Source organism: Oxyura jamaicensis, chromosome 2, assembly GCF_011077185.1.
Source record: "Oxyura jamaicensis isolate SHBP4307 breed ruddy duck chromosome 2, BPBGC_Ojam_1.0, whole genome shotgun sequence".
In the NCBI taxonomy this organism is placed as follows: Eukaryota; Metazoa; Chordata; class Aves; order Anseriformes; family Anatidae; genus Oxyura; species Oxyura jamaicensis.
Window position 1 is genome coordinate 68,151,910 of NC_048894.1, and position 22,394 is coordinate 68,174,303.

A 22,394-nucleotide genomic window follows, 5' to 3' on the forward strand; every position below is an offset into this window, starting at 1 on the left:
TTTTTTTTTCTCTTTTTTTTTTTTTTTTTTTTTTTTTTTTTACTTATCAGGTATTGGCCGTAATAAGCTTGAAGCATATAAATACTTTTTTAAGGTGTCATCCTATTGCAAGCCTTCCCACCTGCTTGAAAACAACTGACTGTGCTGTGCTATAATGATGCTCAGTGCTTCTTTTTTTTCCCCCTTTTTTTTTTTTTTTTTTCCAACCAAAATAATGAGAGAATCTATCAGCAGCCACACTCCAAATTCCCAAATCACCAATGGAAATGTAAAGACATGAGGCAGCTTGGTGTGCCAGAACTTAAATTTCTTCTCCCTAGTACACTGTCTGTTTGGGGAATTTTGGAAACATTTTTCTAATGTCACCTGTCTGAGAAATAGAAACAAGATCTTGGTATACAGGTGAAAGCTTTGAATGTAACTTTTAGAGATAATTCTATCTATTTATAGGTAGAAAAGTGGATCACAAGAGAGTCGTATATTACATGCAGACTATATCTGTGAAGTACAAACGAGCTGTGAAGAAAACACGAGCATAGGAAGGTTGATTTTTTAGAAAAAAGTACTGTAATATCTTAAAGCATAGAAGATTAAAGTAGTATTTCCAGCCATTCCATTTGTATAAATTATTGTATATATAAATCCAGTTGCACTGGAAGTTAGAGAGACCATTTATTTCACAAATACTCGTGCTATCCCAGGAAATGAAAACAGGATTGTGGAAATGATTATTAAACATCACACTTTAGGTTTCAAGATATCTCCAATTCTTAGGGACTGACCATTGCCTAGATATGGGAGGCAAACTAGGTTCTGTTGAAGTGTTTTGTGCCAAACAGGACAACTATAGCAGCAGGCTGCTTTCCACTACATTTTGAGTAGTGGAGACAACAAACTCTGTTGTCTTCAGTCCATGTTCACAGTGTGTCAAAGTCAATATTTCCTTGCAGCACTGGTAAAATGGGATGGTGCTGCCACAGGAATGGGGTCTGGCTTGGCTGGTTTATGCTGCTGGCTTGTAGTTATGATGGAGATTCCCAAACCACCTCTGCTCTTGCTGGCTGCAGCAGCTCAGGCACTGCTGTAGATGAAGTAGAGAAGGAAAATGTGTCTTGAGTTCCCAGGCACCTGCCTGCTTAGCTTATGCCTAGATCTGGTCTTGCTTCAAGAAGACAAACAGTATGGAAAGACAGAATGGGACTTCTAATTGTTGATTGCTTACTAACATAGCCTGATCTTTAATGTTTTATTTTAACTAGAAATGCAAGGTACAGTCAGTTGGAAACTGCTTAAATAAGAGAATGAGCTAAGAAAGATTGCTGATCCTCTCGTAACCATTTGAAATGAATCCTTAATATGAATGAACAATGATTCATAAATATCACTTCCTCACCTTACTGTCCAGGATTGTTCCCCAAATACTTTTTCTCAAAGTATATTTTAACTTTGAAAACAAAAACAACAACAACAACAACAACAACAACAAAAAAAAAAAAAAAAAAAGCATTCACATTCCCTGTGTATTACAGCTTTTGAAACCAACTGCCTTTTGGCAGTAATTCCATAAATGTGCTAATGCCTCTTTAAAACCAAACCATCAAAATGTGCTTGAAATTGCAGATGTGTGCTGGGTGTTTTCTGATTTTCTTTGAATTGGTTTGACCATCCCCATAAGCCATGTAATGAGAAAAGAAACCAGAAAAGTGCTGAGAAATAGAACAGAATGTTCTTTCTGGTTGGGAACTCATATTTTTACATATATCAAAAAAACCTGGGGCTGTCAGCTGAATCAAGGTTAGGCAATCAGTATACAGCCATCAGATTTTTCTTTGGTGCTTGCAGTCCTTGAAGAATATCATCTGTTTTTGGTAGCTGCTGACTTGAGAAAGTATTATGCTATTTTTAGTTACACTTGCATCTTTTCTTCTTGAATACTAAAACAATTTATTGGTATTTTTCTATGCTTAGTGTTCTTTTGATTGATATGTTGTTCTGATAAATTGAGGAAATTTTCTGGTTACAGTTAAATAACACTGAATGTGTGGATATGATTCATTTCTGTGCTGCTTTCACTTTTACTCTAATTTTACATTGGTGTAAATCCATAAAAGAAACTAGCGTAGCATAAAAGCAGAGAAGTTTCAGCAAATCAAACAGATATGAAAAGCAGAAAATATAGTAGTTTTTAATGAGATATGAAATTACTTTATGTATTATCTAAATTAATATGGAGTGTATATCTTAATAGAATGTATATAATGATACAAATCACCTTGTAAGAGGCATAATACATACTTAGAGCAAATACTTAAAAAAATATCTGCTTATATTTTAAAGCTGTATTGTTGGTTTTACTAGTCATTTTCTGAAAGTTTGCCCTTTTGAAAAGAAACATCTCTGTTACAGCTGCTTATTTTTATTTTTACTTTTTCTTCCATTTATCATAAGCTGAATCAGGTTACATTCACTCAGGCCAAATAATTTTCAGTGGTCAGCTTTCTTATAATGCCTTCACTATGTAATAAAAATGTAGCAGGAAACAGCAAGACCTCTCATTAGTTCTGTGAGTGGAGGAGGAACCTGTCACCTATTAATCTATCAGAATTGAAACTGAATCATTAGGGAGTAAACAGTCCTCTTCCTTTTCAGTATCTGTTCTCTGATGTAATGAGGACGGTGTGCTGACATACTGCTCACATTGTTTACATGATTTACAGGAGTCACTACCCAAGCAGATCAAAAACTAAACACTGGTATAAGACTTTGTTAAAATTCAGACTTTGTTTTGCTCTTGTTGCCAACCCAACATCCTGCCGTGTCTTTACTATTGTAGTCTTCTACAGACTGAGATGCTATTTAATAGATTAGTTAAAGACTAGGCAAAGTAATTTATTTTTTGTTTCTTTCCCACGCTTTACCATTCATAGCTCGCGATGTACTTCTTGTGGCAATGTATGAGTGGTCTGTAAGGTGGTTTCACATAAAGAAATGAGAATACCTTTCTCTAGGTCATGGGCTCTGGGCTTTTGTGAATTGCTCAAGTGGTACCAGTTGTGCTATCCCAGTCCATGTCTCTCCTGGGGCTCCCTTCTCCTGCCCCACATGTGACGGCTCATCAGTGCTCCCAGGGAATTTCATGCACCCTACAGCCTGGCTCCTGTAAGTTCTTGAATGACTCCCAAAGGAGAGGGGTATCATGGATGAATTGCCCCAGCAGCTGCAAACTTATCTCAGCTGCTGTGCTTTCAGCTGCAGTTCTAGGTTGTTCAAAGGTACTCCAAGCTGGTGCTGTAGAGAGTATCTGTAGGAATGTGATGAATACGCATTGTGGATCTCTGTCACTTGTTCTCAGCCTAGGAGGACAGATGTGTGCAGCGAAAAAAAAAACCTTTCTGCTTCATGCAATTGGACTTCCTTTTTTAAGTTGGGTCTGAGGTTCAACCAAATGCCCTGGGAGGGAAGATAGCATATAGTACTTCTTTGCCTGCTACAAAATGCTACAAAAGTAGCATTGTCCTCCTACGAGAAAGCATGGTCACCAAATTTGAAGTAATGGGAGGAAACTGGGACAGTGACTGTTCCTGAAGGTTATTAAGATGCTGTGTTCAGGAAACATATATTTTATGAGTGGATCTTATTATGAGTGATATTTCCTAATTTACCACAGGGATGCATGAGCTTTGCAGACTGAGCATAGGAAATGTCCCAGGTCTGGTTTTAATCAAATTTATGTTGTTATGAATTGCTTGCTTTTTCAGAAACATTACAGGGGTAGCCAGTCTTAAGAGTTTCCCAGGGGGCATGAAGATACTTCCAGTCGTGTCTTTGTAACATCTCTGGAGCTGTACCTGTGTTTCTTAGGAAAAGATTTTATATAATTAGAGCATGCTTCTGAGTGGACAAGGGAATGATGGATGATTTCATTACTGCTTTAGATCTCCTCTTAGGCTTTTTAATCTCATCGGAAACTGTCCTTCCAGTCCATGTAGACCCTGGTGGGTCATGAATCTGGAAACTGAACTTGTATGCAGTTGAGAATGGATTTGTAATAATGCAAACCTTCAACTCTTGAAAAAGGTTTTGTGAAATACTCACTAATGGAAAATACTTCTTTCTTGTGTGGATCAGGCTAGGCTGTTGCTGTGTAGACATACGCAAGCACACTAATGAAGAACGTGGGAGCTGTCACTGTATGCTCTGGGTGTTGAATGTCGCAGGAATAGTAGTGTAGACAAGAACGGGGCAAGCTGTGTGCTAGTATGATTGAAAGTATCAAGTAGGTAACAAAAATTGCTTTGTGGCTATCAAATTATTTTGGGTCAGATGAAGGCTATGGGTCAATGGACCTCACAGACAAGTCCAACACAAGACAAGGAAGAGCAGCATTAAGCAGAGATAATGCATGAGAGGGTGTGTCTAGTATGCATTTTGTTCATGGCAAATCTACATAAATAGCCCCATTACATCTGGGAGTTGGATAATGTTCTTCTGGCTTGTGCCTAATTCACCACCAAAAATATGCTAGTCATTGTGTGACCTAGGGAGTGTCTAATCTAAATACATTTACAATAATTGAAAACTTTTAGTTGTGCTGGACTTTTTCAGTGTTAAAAATAAAATCAGCTGATGTCTGATAGCATCCTGAATATAATAAATATGTTTTTAAATAAATATTAACAATAACGTATGTATAGTTTGCATGTTACATTGACACAGAAAAAAAAAAAAAGATTCTAATATGACTAGTAAATTTAGTAATTTTGACCAACAGAGAATATTTCCAAGACTAATCTATCACATCCATCTAATCGATCGGCTATTGAAGTGTCTGGCAAGATCAGGTTTGTTTGTTCTTTAATTGCAGAAGAGTTGTCTTTCTGTTCCACATGGTGGTTCTCACAGTACCTAGCACAAGCCAGGTCTCAGCCCACAGCTGTGATGTGAGAACAGTACTGCAGAGTAAACGGAAAACACAGTATTAGGTGCAGGATGTTCATGGCTTTGGGCTATACAACAATTGTCATTGCTATTGGAAGCTTCACACTCTGAGAAGAAGGTAAAGCAGACAGTGCTTGACTGAGAGAAACATCTAGCAGAGGGCCCATGCCATGACATTGTAGGTTGCCATCTCAAATAATAATAATAATAATAATAATAAAATGCAACACGCACTTTTTCCCACTTACTGGCACTTGGTGGTGAACGTGATTCACTGGATTCACTGACTGAACCAGACATCAACATCCGTATGCTTATGCAGCTATGCCAATGCACCAATATTGTGAGGAGCTCGTGTAGTGGGCACCTGCTGAGGCAAAGATTTGAGATGAATAGCACCCATATTGATTTGCCTATAATGGAGTGGAAAAGAAAAATGTCCAGGTTTTGTTGCAGGTATTTTCATGGGGTATTAAATTGGTGGATTAGTTGCAAACAGCAGTACTGATAAAGTCTCCTGTCCATCTTTATGGTTGGGCCTTTCTATTAAAATGACACATAAATAACCTATTATGTCCCCCACCCATGGAAATTCAAATGCACCTGTCAAATTGATAAAGCACTTGCCTGGAGGGAAGCATTGTTTACATTTTCACTCCATTCTTCAGAAAAAGTGAGATTCTAATTATTTTTCCCACTGTAAATTAATGCTGACTATGATGGTTAGCATATCTCTGTACTGTTATATCTATGCAAAAGTTAAATAATAGAACTGATCCATCATGTATTATGCAATGTGCATTTTTATGACAGGCTTCCCTCTGATCTTATTATGCCTTTCTTCATAAATACTTACTTTTTTCCACAGCAGCTAGGGGAATCTTTGTTGACTGCTGGTTCAGAAGTTGAAATCTGTCCTGTGTGAAAAGGAAAATGCAATTTACATGTTTATCAGATGCTGAACTCTGCTATCTTCCAAGAAGGAAAAAATAAGGATATAAAAGTACACTGCATTAATAATAAGATTCATTATAATAGACAATTAGTCACAGTACACCAAACCAGTTTTCTCCAAACCAAGCACATCAAATTCAATACTACGATGCAATTGTTTCTGCATAAGTTGCATGGTTACTTCTGATTCAGGAAAGGCAAACCAGCTGAGGTGAAATCAAATGTGAATAGAATCTTTCTTCCAAATGTACAATCACACCACACTTTTGCCCAAGATTGGAATCTGAATCATAAACCATTTGTTAGGGTTCCAAGCAGTCATTTTTTTATTATCATTGGTAATTATTTTTTTGTGTGTACTTCATGGGCTCTTCTTAAATGAAGGCTGAACTCCTGAAAAATCAGAAAGGGGGCTGTTCTAGCAACACTTGTGACTGTGCTACAAGTGGGAAATATTGTCAGAAGTATTTTTGTTATCTGGTTGTTCAACTCAGACAAGAAAAAAGACATTGCTTAGAGGTTCTTGGTATGCTCACAGAGCCCCAGGAGGCAGCCTGATCTTCTTCCAAGTTTCCTGACAAGTTTTGCAGACCCAACTGGTTTTCATACCCCATTGAAGGCTTATGCAAACTTCCCTGAAACTTTTACCTTTTGTCCACTTGCCACAGTGGGTTTCTATATTTCCAGAGAAGCATTACTGCTAGGCATGGTTAAAATACTTGTGAGATTCAAAAAATAAAACCCTACTGGAGAGAAAAAGGAAGAGTGAGCACACAATAAGAAAATGCAACTGAGGCACTTTTGGACTAGATTCGTTTAAGCTTGCAATTAGGGTGTTGACCCTATGGAGGCAGAAAAAAGAGCCTTGCGGAGAGGATGAGTTGGGGTTAGTGCGGAATGCCAGTATGGACGACAAAGGAAGACCAAGCTCCTTCCTTGTACCTGACCTTTTTCTCTTTTTCATTATTTTGTTTCCCTTCTTGTCTACAATGAAACCAGCATTTGTTTTATTGCCATAGTACATCAAATTCTTAGAGAAATATGCCAGGCCCTTTTAATGTAGCCTCCCTGCTGCCTGGAAGAAAGTTGCAAAATTGCTTTCCTCCAGTTTTCTTTCCAAGACTTGCCTCTGCAGTGATGCCTGCAAGAAAGCAGCTAATTACTGGTGACTATTTGGAAATACAGATGATTTAGGGACAGTTGAAGCAAATAGCTACATACATGTGCTAATAGAGCTACTGATTAGATCTTGCTCTATGCTATCTCCTTGTTCTCGGGGGCAGTCTGCTTCTACCTGTTTGTACAGCAGCTAGAGCAATGGAGCCACAGTGCAAGCAAGAGTTTCTAGATGTCTCTGTACTAAATCCATTTGCTAGTAATTAATAGCCATGATGGAGTAGTCAGTACACTCATTAGAACTACTGAAAGGTCAGAAAGAAATGACAGTATTTCTAAGCAGAAGGCATGTATGTTTTACCAGAAGTGTTGAAATTTGCTTTCTTTTTTTCACCTTTTTCTTAGTCCTCTTTCATCTGCCTGAAAATATAGCTGGCTCTGAGAAGGCAAATTAAGAAAATTATTTTGATTCTTACAAAAAACTTACAGCAATTTTGTTATTGTCAGAAGAATATTAAAAAAATAAATAATAATAATATAAACAAACAAACATATCTATTTAAAATCCAGACTTAGTCAGATATTCAACAAAACACACCCTTGCACAAGAGTGCACTTTATATTGTGTTCTACCCCAATGGCCCAAGGGCACACAATCCTGCCTTCACAGGAGGAAATTTCCTGCAGCTGAAGAAGATGCAGCTAGAAGCCAACAGTCTAAGTTGTGTTCAAGTTGTAAGTTCTCAGCTAATTTGCTGCCCACTAAATGTCCCTGATATTCTTTAGCTGCCAGGAACAGTTCTGTCCATCTAAAATTATTCACAGGTGAGTAGAAGCATGCTTATTCCCAGACATGCATCTTGCATGCACCTGGTCTTGGACATGGTGAAGGAAATCTGTGAACATAGTTTTATTTCTTCCAACTACCTCAGAAGTTAGACTACTTACTCTATATTTATTCTGTTCCAAACAGTAAATGTTTAACATACAATGTTCATTGTAAATAGGTTAATTGACAAACTTAGCTCATTTGTTTTCTGTTTACAGATTCTTTTTGAACCACATTATTTTTTTACAGATCTGTCAGGGTGTTTTTTTTTTTTTTTTTTTTTTTTTTTTTTGTTACTATTGTTTTTTGTTTTTCAAAGAAATTTGCAGAATGTCTTGTGTGGGCTTATTTTATCCTATAAAATGAACTGTGCTGTCAATCTATTTACTATTTGTTGTTTCTGGTGTATGTTTTGTCACCAGAGTCATATAGCATTATTTCTGCTTTCTGACTGCATTACATTTGTAAACAGATGAGTAATGAATAGCAAATGTTGATGAGCAGATAATGAACAACAGACACTCTTATTTACACAGATATGCCCTTGTATGCATTAAATTCTGACTTCCATAGGGAAAATAGCTTTTCCTAAACATGTGTGTATATAAAATCCTGTCTGAAGTTACTGAAGATGCTTTCTAAAGTAACTGATTCCAGCATTCCTTATAAATCTGGGAAATGAGGCATGGAGAGAGATTTCTCTTAGCTATCTGAACCAAGCCTATTCTCGGTTTGGAATAGAGTAGGATTCTCTGGAATAGAAAAGGGAATGTATGTTATCTTTTTTCCTTAGGGCAAATCAATGGACAAAGGCACTGCTATATGCAAAGAAATGCAAAAAAGCTGCAGCCTTTAATTTTCACTCACCCTTTGCTCAGACAAGGCTTTTGCTGAATGAGCACCAGTTGTCCTTGACTTAAGTCTTGGGATTACATTTTTCAAATGTATTGTTGTTTGGAAGAGTCTGTTTCTGCATTTGTATATTATTTGTAGATGACTCAAGTGTGGAAACTTAAAACCACATAAGATTTAGATCTGAAATGATGGGATGATAAGCAGCAGGCTGTACTAGCAGTGGGTGCACTGTGGATAAAAGTATGTGACTGTGCTTTGTCATATCTAAACAGAGGAGATCAAAACTGTCCCCTAGAAAAGATCTGTATCACTGTTCATTTGGACATATCCAGCAACATGATGCTATCACAATTCAGAGACAAACAAACAAAAAAATCCTTTGCTGTTTCCTAGTGTTATAATGCTAAGCAGTTTGCCATAAATCTATTCTGGGATTTCTCCTCAGTCGTTTACAAAGAGGTTATTCTCTGTATATGGTTATTTTCATCATTCGGTCTGTCCATGTCAGTTTATTAAATAAATCAGGGAATACTGTAACAACAATGCTTCAGGCATTCATAATTTGACTGAAATAAACAATTCCCAGATACTATTGGTCCATTATGTTAGTCCATTATGTTCACTGATAGAAAGATTTAGAAACAAGTTATCTGTCTGGAGAGTTACTACAGACAGTTGTATGTGGGGATATTGCACTGCTTCAAAAGCACTTGCTGTAGATCTGTCTCTTTAGACTCAGGGGTAAGAGAAAGGCTGCTAAGTGATACACTTGTGCCTGGCATAAACCCTTTGCCAACAGGAGAACTAAAGACATTTAGTAACCTAAGATATCTGCACACTTCATTGTAGTTCCAGGCACAGGAGCACATAATATTGCCCCACCAAAATACACTGTATATGTATAAGCACGCACATGCATGTATTTGTACATGTAAGGATTAAACAGGGAAGATGTACTGGTGTAACTGATAATGACTTCTTCATGATGATATGCTTTCTTGGCAGTTGTAATAGTTCCCATTTTTTTGTGCCTTTCTCCTTATGCTTTCCATTTATCCATTTTTGTGATTTATTTGAACCAAGTTATTTTTCCAGAGGTAGCCTGACGCGGATCTGGATACAGCCAAGATACCTTTGACATGGGCAGCAAGGGTATTTTAGGCATTTCAATGTAAACTAGCATGTACAAAATAGTTCTTTTCATAGATTACAAGATTTTTAGAAAAGGCAACAGGGTTTGCAGTACTTAGGGGGTGCTGAGCTTCCCTTGAAGGCTAATAACAGTTTTTAATTGTAGAACTACACTGGTTTAACAGAGATTGCCTCCAGGACAACAATTCCCATATTTACAACTGTTACCACAGAAAATGTACTTACTGTTTATGAAAGTTATTTGAAGTAAATAGAGCACCATTGACTTTTGATGTCTTTTTTTTTTTTTTTTTTTTTTCTCCTATAATTTTATCACTTTTGCCATTTTGCCTAAAGTTAACAGCTTGTAACTTTTGCTAATCATTTGTCGTGACCAGCTTGCAGTTCTGCCCATTCTCAGCTGGTTGGTTTGGTCCGTATTGCTCATTCTATACCTTTTCTTTGAATGCTGCTTTCAAGCATTCTTCACACATTTTACAATGTATAAGGCTGGAATTGATTCACGTGATATTGTTAATATTGGTGTTGTAAGCAGTTAAGAATCAGTACCAATCACAGTAAAGCATTTAGACAGTATATTTCTCGAATTTTTAGGGATTATTTGAATGTTAAAGTCTTTTTTTTTTTTTTTTTTTTTTTCAAAAGCCATTGTATAATAGAAAAGGTCATTATAACTCTAAAGCTTTAGCATGCCATTTTCTGCACCCTGACTTGGAAATATTAGTACTAATTTGTTGCGTATCATGTGTGCAATATAGTTATAAATATATATTTATTAATATATCTGTATTTAAAATGATAATGTCCTACTTCAGGAACATTATTTCTATGCACTTAATATTGCATGATATGCAACAAAATAAATTTGTATTTATACTTACAAATATATTTTTTGCTTTTGTTCTAGGTTATATACTGTAACTTCCAAAAGGTGATATAATTTACCTTCTTTGTATGAGAAGCATGCTCTATTCCTTTAAAAGTCTTTGTATTTTTACGTCACACTGTACGTTAAAGGAGCAGTGACTGAAATCATTGTTATCAAAGAAGAATGTATTAAAATTATTAATAAGACTTAAACCCACATGAGACTTACTAAATCATCTGATCTGACCTAAATTTAAGACCCCTCCTCCCAGTTCTTTTCTTTGCATACTTGCACAAAGATGTGAGGACGGAAAGGTGAAAAAAATACAAGACTGGTGAAAAAAATACAAGACCAGTGAAAACTGTACAATTGCTTTAATTCTACATAACATTTTGAGATATAATATAAACAAATAAACTATAAGGGTAATCACATCAGGCCTCATTTCAAGCTGAACTATTATAAAGTGATTAACAGCCTCACACTCCTGCTTTAATTAAGTTATGTTGTGAAATAGTCAGCATTTGAACCTGTTCTGGCCTGCCTCTTTTATCATTGAATTACCATCCTTAATGTGTTTTTCTGCTGAAAGATTAATTTCATTTAAGGATTACTGTACACTGTTCTGGCATTTTGTGGTTTCTTGTCAGCCCTTGTGAATCTAGATCATAGCTAACTTCAGTTCCTCTGACATGTCCTATATGCACAGTCTCTTGACTAGCCTGTCTCAGTAGATTTATTAACTCATATTGTATTCCTGTGGAAATGAATGGACGTTTTTGATTAACTTAATGATAGAGATTTCAGATGACAGCGGAGTTTACTTTTGGAACTTACTTCAGGTTATGTAGGCCACTGCAGCTCTCTAGTGACCCATCACTTCACAGAAATGCATTTTGAAATTTTCAAGGCAGTGGATATCTCTCTACTGAATACTTTAGGATGGTGTTAGCAAGGAGGGAATTTAAATGGTCCTTCAGACCAGGGGTGTCTAAATCCAGTCCCGGTTCAACAAAATGGTGCCTGTTCTTTCCTTTCCTGGGGTTGATTTCTGGTCATTGTATGTGCCTGCATATTGCTGAACCTGCCATCAGAAAAAATCATGGTACTGGACAACTTTGAGAAAAGGACAATGAGTCCAGTGTTCCACTTCCCTCCATTCTCACCATGCCTTGCCTGGACTGGGGTGATGCAACTTAGCATGGCATCATCAGTTTTGGCGGTGATTTTACACTCTCAGTTGTCAGGCTGTGCTTTCAGGGAGAAGAGAGTGTGCAAATCAGTATTGCTAAGTTCTTTTAGCTAACTGTCCTTAGAGGGAGCTCACCAGACCTGAAACGTGTCAAGAGGCAGGGGGATTTGTCTGACTCCTTTTACCCTACAGATTCATCTGCTATTGAGGTGGGTGCCAAGGCACAGGTTCCTGATGCTGTACCTGGTCCCATATGGATATAGTACCACAGGGTTGGCACCCAGAACTGGGAACTCATAAAGGAGATCCTCACTCCAGCAAAGGGCAAGATTGGCAACTTGGAGTTGGCTTCTAACATGGTAATCACTGCTGTAAATTACACACAGTCCTGACACTTACTGAAAATACTTGTGGTTATTTATTTGAGTGAAGGTAAAGATCCCTGCTGATGAAAATCTTGGCCCCCAATTGCAGCTGAAATGGACAAAACAGCTGCAGAGACAGATGCAGTGTTCACAGTGAACACAATTCACAATGATATGTGAACACATTAAAAAAGAAACACACACACACACACACACACAAAGAAACAAACAAACAAAAAACACACACTTTTTTTTTAAAAAAAACAAGCAAACAAAAAACAAAAACAAAAACAAACAAACAAAAAAAACACCTTACTTATTTGTAGGGACAAACACAAAAGAAAGGCAAGGAGATTTACAGAAAGTGGACTAAGATGGAGGTATGAGAAGAAGCAGAGGAACACGTCAGATTGATTCAGAAGGGCTGAAAATATTCTGAAGAAAGGAAGCAAGAGCAGTCCATTAGCACAGGGGAAAATGCATGTAGCATAAAAGGGCAATCATCACAGACAAAAGATTATCCCTGTTGCTGTGTGGATCCTCTGCAGAATGAGTTCTTGAGTTGTCGTTCCAAACTATTTCTCTCCCCTCAAGTCACAAATAAGGGAGAAGACAGAAGGGCAAGATGGGCTTGATTACACAGGACAGAGCTCTTGGTTGTGAGATACTGGGATGCTGAGGAGGAGGGTGACTGTGGTGAGGTGTTTCTTCCCATTTCAAGGGCTGTGGTGTGGCTGTTCTTGAAGCATCTTATCCCTGCTGTGGCCAACACTCTCCAGGAGCCATCCCCAACAGAAGTGTCTTGATGCTTTCATGAGAGCATTGGTCATAAAAGTGTTGGCCAATGGCTTGATTCTTATGGAGCAATTGCATGTGTCAAGCATGTAAGACACATTTGTGTTTTAGGCAGAGAAAATGCAGGGCTTGTCCCATGAAGGCCATTTCTTGTTGCTGCTGTGTGTTCCTAACTAGTTGTTTTGAATGAAAGCCTTTAAACCCCAGAGGTTTTGGTATGGGAAATTCAGACTGCATATTTTACCTTAAATTTCAGAAGACCTTTCCATGTTTTAAGATGTATAAAAATTGTTTGGGACTGATGCAAATGAAAGCTGGGACTAAAATGAATTTTCTAATGTTCTGTCATCTCTGAAAAAGAGCTGGAGATACTTTCCAGTGCATATTCTTACTTCCTTAACTCACCTAAAAACAATTGTCTCCTAAGACAGTTGCTCAGAATAGCAGCCTGCATGTCAGGACTGTGGTGTTGGCACATGGTGCTAGTTACAGGATTCCTCATGTATAAGAACACCTGAGGAAATGTGAACAGGAACACAAGCAAACTGAGCTAAGCCTAAGTTTTCCAAAGTGAGGAAAAAACAAAAACAAAACAAAAACAAACAAACAAACAAACAAAATGTGTCGTGATTTTGGAATCCCTCTTTCAGCAAAAAGGAAAACAGAAACAGAAAAACAAACGAAACTGCTCAGAAGAAGGTTTTGACACAGCTACCTTAAACTAGAGTAAACTAAAGATTTCTTATAGCTGGTTTCACAGGTGAGTTCTAAGATTTCAGCCAGTGTAATACATTTTGTTGAAGGAAAAGTCATGTGCTTTTTCCTTACTTCCTTCACATTAAGTAGAAGTGTTTAGGAAGAACATGCCAGTGTATTCTGAGGATATAATATATCTGACCAATCCCTTCCTACTGTAAATAGGAGTGGTATCTCATGGGGAAAAAAATGAGTTATACTAATGTTTCCCTTGCAAAAGTGAAGGGTTAAAACACTTTTGAATGGAAGTATAAAAAGTAATGCTGCTCATTATAAGTTCTAGTTAAGGATATGAGGTGCTTCAACTGTGCTGTGTTCAAGCTGAAATCTTGAATTATGCTTAGCCTGTGTACAGAATTAACATGGAAATGGTTAAATGGAAGTTCTGACGGACACAAGTAAGTACAAAACCCACCTAAGCAAAAGTGTTTAGAGCAAGACAGGAAACTAGGAAACTGTGTCAATAAATTTGACAACACACTAAAATACACCTTATTTACTCTGCCACATCTACAATTCAGTTAGCAGCACAAGGTTATTTTAATGCTATACAGAGATCAGAGACTAAAAAGTGCTTATGGGTAAAGGAGCAAAGGCTTCTCAAAGAGAGAAAAAACAAACACTTGTTCACAAAATTATAAGATTTTTTTTTTCTTTTTAATCAGCATTGCCATTTGATTGTTTAACCTACCCTGCTTGATCTCCCTACTTTTGGTTAATACAGGAGTCAATTACAGCTTCATCTGTGCAGAATTAACTTTATAGAATATACACCAGGGATTTGTCTAGCTCCTCTATTTAGATCTATGTCATAAAAATATGTAGTAGAGAACTGTGTGCAAGCACTGCATATGGTACAGGCTTTGCAGATTTATTGTAAAATCATTTTAAATCAGTAAAGCTCTTGCCAGAAGTTAATTAAATATGTTCCTTTGGTGGGGGGGGGTGGGGGGACTCTGTATGTGTGTGTGTGCATGTGTGTGTGGGGGGGCCTTCTGTCTCACTAGGTGGCAGTGTATGATTATATCTGGAAGGACCATGCCAGCAAGTCTGGTGTCCCCCGCTGTGACCTCCAGCACCAGGATGAAATCTCTGACTCGGCAGCTACCTCAAGAAGTACTACTATTCACGTGTCGTTGTTCACCGTACACCTCAGCGGTTTCCAGCAACTTTACAGACACTTCCTCAGGCTGCCTGATGGGGCTATTGTTGAGGTAGGTCCAAGCAGATTATTTACATCCAGATTTTGAAGGCAAATGGCATGCACTTTTGAAGTAGGTCAGGGTCAAAGCAGGAAATAGACCCTTCATGAAGTATACACTGAGATCTTCTATAGGAAGACTTCACTCCTAAACAGTATTGTAAAATTAATGAGTTAATGCATTTACCATGCAAAGTAATAATTTAGTATAGTTTATAGAGCAATTTAAGTGAAATTATGGAAGATATATATTGAAACTACATACAAAAACTATTTTATAAATATATATTGCTAAGAACCACGTAAGGTTATTCTATACAGGAATTATTATATATAAATATGTAAGTCTTGTGCACAGATATTGTACAACTACAGGTATGGTAGAATTATTTAGTTTTTCTTCAGACGCTAGAGCTGACATATAGTAATCATATGACTTACTGGCCTCTTGTAAGTTTTTGATTGAATCCTGGATGTTGTCATATTTTTAGGCCCAATGCAAGCTGTTTGTGCACTAAAATGCAATGCAGGATGGTATTTAAAAAGTATTGTCTATTACCTGTTTCATAGACTCCATTTTGTTCCTTGAATTGACATTTTGTTCCAAATGCTTAGAAGAGGTGCATTTCCTTGTTACCTTTGGTCTTGAGTTGAGAGACCCTTAAAAACAAAACAAAACACTGGCATCAAAGAGAAAGAAAAGTGAAAGCATATTACTTTACCTACCCAGAGAAGTGGAAGCATCATTTTAGAGGTCTGCTTACTGTAGGAAGCAGTTGAAATGTGTTGAATGTGAATTTGTATTTCAATGGTGTTGAAATACAAATTTTTCAGTTGCTCACTTCTAAATTGAAGGTTCAAGTATATCTCTCCAGAATGAGGAAGATGTTGCTTCTGCTCCTCTGTTTACTGTTTCAAGGCTGCTTTCTTCATTAAAATATTTTACTCTTAATGTCTTTGCCCTACTTGGCTTTTAAAAGAAAATTTAATTTAAAGGAAACTGTCCTCAAGGAATAATTCTGTGCCCCAGGAACTTGTAATTCACCAGAGTGAAGACAGCAGAGTCTTAGAGCTGGCCAAAGAAAACAAGAGAAGGCATGTGGTCTATATGAAGTAGAAATTAATTATTAACAAAAAGAAACCTGCAAATCCAGGTCTGTGCCTGAGTTTGTTACCAAAGCTCCTTGTACAAATCATTTGCCAGATTTCTGCTAGAAGGCCTTTTCCCTGTTTTGTGATCAATAATGCCGCCCCATGCCTACTTCCCACCTGTTACAAATGATAGTTCTGTGCAGAATGTTTTGTTCCAATTAAGTTCTCAGCTTTTTGGACATCAGGTTTCATTCTCCTTCCACAAGGCCCTAGTAGGAAGGTCTTCAAGCACGTGTCACCAAGCTTAACTTGGTGTACTGGTTCTGTTCATTAATCCTTTCTGTATTTCTGTTATTTTCCATATAATTTTATTTTGGTTTCCCAAGTGAGTTTCCGAGAAACTTCCAGCTTCTAAACTGATGCTGGTCAGCATTGACAAAGTTAGCACTACGCAGCATGAATGGCTCAAGCCACTTCTTTATAGTTTCCTTTATAGTTTACCACAACACTGTCTTTGCCTGAAATCTGCATGGCTGTGTCTTATGTCAGCATCTTGAAAGACGTGCCTCTAATTTAGGAGATCTATGCATGCTTTCCTGCATTTATATTTGTAGACCTAAATACAATTACAATTCAGAAACATGCTCAGCTAATAATTTCAGTAACATTTACATCCTGATCTTATATTTAGCTGATAATGGATGTAATGTTACATTTGTGTGTTTTATGGGTCATGGCTTTCTAATTCAGTCCCTAATTAGGGATGTTTCAAAAGTTAATGAGTTTTAAGACTATGCACTCACTAGTGGTAAGTGAGAGGAAATTTTAAAAGTCTCCCATTTTCCATATTGCCTTGAAATCTCTGTGGGAAAGGTTCCATTTTCGATCTGGTACAAGAACCAGGGCCTCAGCAAGGACAGCGTGAGAAAAACCCACTGTTATGGGGTTTTGTCACTTGCTGCTGTTGCTGCCCCTCTGGAATAATATATATATATATATATATACATTTCCTCTGCTGTGACTAGACAAGCAGTGGTGCTTAAGTAAAATGTTGTTTTGGAATCCTAAGTATAGCTATGAAGGCTAAAATGGACTTTTTGGGATAAAGAGTCTGATCTGCCATATTTTGTGGGCAACTGCACCATGTGTAAACATTTTCAATCTGAAACTTTATAGCTAGCTAGGTATTTTGTCTCAAGGAAATTTTTTTCCAGATCCTTAATGTCCATTTTGGTTTCCTTCTATTCCCCAGCCTCAAATTATTTGGTGTCATTTACTATGTATTTATTTGCATCATCCTTTCAGTAAACAAGACTTCTACCTTCCAGGAGTTTCCTAACTTAATCTATTTACAGAGCATAACCTTATCTATTCTCTGCCAGAATGGATACAACACTTCATCAGAAGAAACAAGACGAGATCCCCTTTTGCTCTTTATTATCCTCCTTACCCTACCAGAAGCAATAAGGAGGGATGGCTTTTTCCACAGTGGCAAGGACATAGATTGTCACCTATTCTCTCCCTGCTTGAGAAATGACAGTTGCCTTTCCTCTTCATGATCAGCAAGTCTCTTTCTTCACATCAGAGATAAGATATTTGTGCAAAATACCTTCTTGGGACTGTAGGGACATGGCCTGTAGGATATAGGGGTGCTCTGTGGCAACTGCGACTTGACCTGCCATTGCATATACATCTACCTCATCTATAGAGTCCATGGAGCAAGAAACAACCAATTTTCACTTTTTTTTTTCTTTTTTTTTTTTCTTTTTTTTTTTTCCTATTTTTTATACTAAGATATTGTACTATCATATAACTGCAGAATACAAAAAGTAGTTCAACAACATCTAGGATCTGGGGGTTGCACGCATCTTCTTCCCGCAAAACAGTCATCCTTTTTATTACTGTAAGCCACCGAGGGTGAAAATGTAATTATTTCAGTGTAACTTCTTGTTTGCTTGTTCACTTTTATTAAGAAACTGAGGACGTGTAACTCTGAAGACAGAAAAATGAAAAGGCTTTGGCTTTTTAATTTCAATGACTTTCTGGAATCATACCTGAAAGAGCTGTAATACCTCCTCTTAGTTACTAGAATGGGACCTCATTAATTCAGACATTTGGGGACTAATATCCTTCAATCAGATACGCAATGCTTACTGTCGTTACAGCATGATTGCTGCTTGGTATTGGTAGTCTTCCACAGAAACAATGTGTATTTTAATACTAAAAGAAAATGAGCAGTTTGGCAGAAAACAGCACAGAAATGATAATAACTTTTAAAAGTGTGTGCAAATGTAGACATCGATGAGAGCGTAAAATGTAGTTTCTTAGTATTCAATTAACTGAGGTGTATGGGCAGGCTAGCGAGTTCTGGTTATTCAGGTGGCAGTATGTCCCTCATCAAGGACACATGAGATATGAGAACATTATTTAAATCACAAAGACAAATTCTTCCTCAATTTCATGTGTCCAGCTCTCAGTGACTTCAACCTCAGTGCTTCAAACCAATCTTTATCTGCAAATATTCTTTGACAGACATAAAAGGAGTTCTGCGTAATTTTGCTTCAGTGTCCTTGGCTGCTTGTAAGGAATTTACACTATATTAACAACCTAATCCTGATCATTTTTACTTCAGTGAAAAAAAGTTTTTCTTACAGTCCTAGTTCAGCAAGGAACTCAGTGTAAATTTCTCTTAAGCCAAGGAGCCAAAACTCACTTTGATATTATTATTAGTATTATTACATTTTTACAGTAAGTGAGGCCAGCTACTAAATGCTATGTACAGAAGTATACTGTGCAGGAATAAATAGTTCTCTATGTAATAACTGCTTTAAAATATGTATATTTTTCTAGGGATGGTATTCCCATTAAAGGTCCAACTGTGCTGGCCGATAATATATGTGTATTTATATATACACACACACGCATATTTATAGTCTGGTAGGAGAAGTAGTTTTATAGGTTTCCTAAGCAGAAAGCAAAAATAACTGTTTTAAAATAAACATTAAGTACAAGGTGACATGTATAAATTGCCATGGAAATGTTAAATAAAAAGATTTTTTTAATGTGTAGCATAAAAATTACAGAGGTTGAACTTGTAACTGTAGTCTTTTTTATCATAAGCATTATAAAACTCAAAGAATTCTCATGTAGTAAAACCCATTTTCCATTTTATCTACAATATATTTCTCCTTTATAGTATTCAATTTAGGTTTTGGCTAACCAAGAAATGACCTTCCCAAAATAAATCACTTTTCATACTTTCCCTCATTCATTAATCTTATGTTATTGTAATATACAGGAAATTATTTTTAGCATTTTAAATGTATTTGAAATCCATGCACAGAAAAGTTAATGACAGTGATAACTGTTTAGCTGTCTACATGGTGATAACACCAACTCAGTGATTTTTATCTCAACTTTTGCTGACTGGAGTTGATTTCTCATTAAAAGGTCAAAGATAAGTCACTTTAACTAAGCAAAAAATCAGTTTCTTATTAAAGGCCTAGTAAAGCTCACCATTGTAGAAAAACTTTTAGTATAGTATGATTTTATCTATCAAATAAATGTACACAAATGTCAAGGATTCATCCAATTTAAACTTCCTGGATAAAAGAGGTCTGTTTTCCATAATTATCTGAGAAGTACCTAGTTGTAATAGAATAAGACAGCATAGGTGACTAGCCAATTACTTAGTTTAAGCTATTTACATCAATCCATATGCTATAAATTATGTTTAAATTCTCTTGCATTTCTGGAAAAGTGAATAAAATCATATAAGTTTATTTTGAATACAAAATCAGATATGGTATGCTGAGTGACACTTAAAAAGAATGAAACAGTAACCATAGCTTATTTTCTGAAGCAATCTTGACACTAATGCTAAATTACAGCTTGGAAACATCTAGCATTTTTACCTTTATGAGAAAAGGCTTTTTACATATTTAACGTAATTCTAGGGAAAATATACTGGAATTATGTATAAAGATATGTACACTGTAACCAAAGGGCATTTATATTCCCCTGTAGAATACTTACAACAATTTTATTGCTATTTGGTGTCATTTTCTAACAGATATAAAATACAGCCAGTAAACAAACTAGACTTTAGATTTAAGCTGACAGCTGTTCCTTCAGAAGCAATATTCAGATATTTAATCTTAAGAATACTGAATATTTTACAATTGTTTGAGCAAACTATATCTTTAACATGTGAAGGACTGCATGTTTTTATATACAGCTCTTGGATCTGATAATGACACTAAAAAACAACCTTAGAATAATCCACAGATTTGTCACTCCAATATATTCCCTGGGCAAATCAACAAACTGCCTCATGTTTTATTCTTAATTCCACAAATTCTTTTTATATACTCAATGTTACTATGAATACTGGGGCCTGTTTTTTTTTTCTTTTTTTTTTTTTTTTCTTCTTCTTCTTCTATATGTGCATAAGCCATACAGCTGACACCAGTGGAATTTATGCATGTATCTGAGTGCAGATTTTTCTGGGTCTAACTTTGGTAATGGAATAAATTGGCCAAGTTTAATGTAAAATCCCCACATACTGTTTGCATAAGGAGTGCTCACTGCAGTGGTCACTAAAGATTTATGAAGAAGAGAAAGAAGGAGGATTGATCTAGTTCAGTGATTGAAATTGATGTATTACCTTATGGCATCATTGTCAAATGGCTTCATCATCTCAACAGACCCTGCAGAGGGAGCAGGAAAGATCTGGCCTTTCCACACCATGTATTGGATAAGCTGAGGTGGGTAGTGAAGCCTTCTTGGTGAGGAAGAGATTGGGCAAAGGTGATTCTTTGGTATAAATTGCATCATATTGGTTGGCTTCAGCAGCATCATGCCAGATCATTTGCAATCACAGCCAGTTTACAGTGAGCTGGTTTCCTGGAAATCTCTGTGCTACAGAGGGCAAATTAGAGTGGCAAAGGTTTACCCCAGACTATGTAGCAAGAACAATTCCACCCACATAAATGCATCATTTGTGCACACGTTCCCGGGTTGGATGAGCTTCGCCATGTGCTGCCTTGCTGACTCTGAGATCTATTCTTGCCTTGTTGAAGCCAAGTAATGTTTTTCAACTGTATTCATCAGGAGGATGATCACTATTGTCTCATGTCAGCATACACTGAGATGGGAATCAGTTGGGAATCATACATGATAAAAGTCAGCTAAGTGATACTCCCGTTGGAATAAACAATCAAATTAGTACAGTCTACAAACATACAGACCTTCAGTTGAGGTTCATGGCAGTATAGTGCCTCTGCAAGTAAGAATTAAATCAGACTATTTAAAGCTATATTTACCAGTATATATTTTTCCTTTACATAACTCAATCAAAGATAATCAGTTTAAGACATGAAATAGTTGTCCAGGTGGCTCTTTTCACCCCGATGAAAAGATGAGAGCATTCAAAAGAATTTCCTGGAGAAACCTTGATCCAGTTCATCTTGCACATAACATGTCATTTCTGTCCTGAAATGGACACAGTATTATGTTCTATGCCTTTGCGGTGGCTAAGCTAACCCATTGCTAAAGAGAAAAGGATGCACACACTGCATCTCAGCTGAGAAGTTATGCCTGAATATGTGCAGTTTCCAGTTGTTTACTCTTTCAGGTGTAAGACTGAGTCCTTTTATTTATTTATTTATTTTTGTTTCCCAGTAAACTGAGGTATAGTCTTAAATGGAAACTGTGGCTTAATACATTATCAGCTGCTGTCAAGGTAATGCTGATGCATGTGGCAGGACGGAAATGCAGGAGCCAGCATGTGGCCATTTCCCCTCTCTCCAGTTTTCTTCAAATCCCAGATTTGATCTACTCCTTGCTTCAGAAACCCACAGAGCCATGGGAAACAAGATGTATTTCCAACAAGTCCTATCTATTTGCAGTTGAGGCCATGTGCTCAGAACAAGCAGGAGAGTGATGAGACAGGTCCACCACTGGCTCTCAGCAGGATGCACAGGTTTTCAGATAACTGGCAGATGACAGATACCTACACTGTGGCATTATAGCCTTGTTCTACATACATGTAATCCACAATGTTAAATTACTGGCTTCTTTATTACTGGCAGAGAGCACAGGGTGAGGAGAAAGGGTTACATACCCAGCCAACATACACACAGATTTTTTATGGGCATGGTTATTTATATTTATTTTTCCACTGGGACCTGTGGAGTTAGAGCTGCTTTATTCAAATGTTCACAGAAGAGATGGGAGCATGTTCTGCCAAAGCACATCCATTCAGTCTGAGGAAACACCCA

At 37.0% G+C, this 22,394-nt stretch overlaps 1 protein-coding gene across 1 annotated transcript in view; it reads left to right on the forward strand.

Annotated features, from left to right (window-relative positions):
* Positions 1–22,394, forward strand: part of OFCC1 (orofacial cleft 1 candidate 1) — a 193,761-nt gene that overhangs the window by 166,495 nt on the left and 4,872 nt on the right. Inside the window, exon 22 of the mRNA XM_035319098.1 lies at positions 14,828–15,034. Coding sequence (XP_035174989.1) covers positions 14,828–15,034 — 207 coding nt within the window. The remainder of the gene's footprint in view (positions 1–14,827; positions 15,035–22,394) is intronic.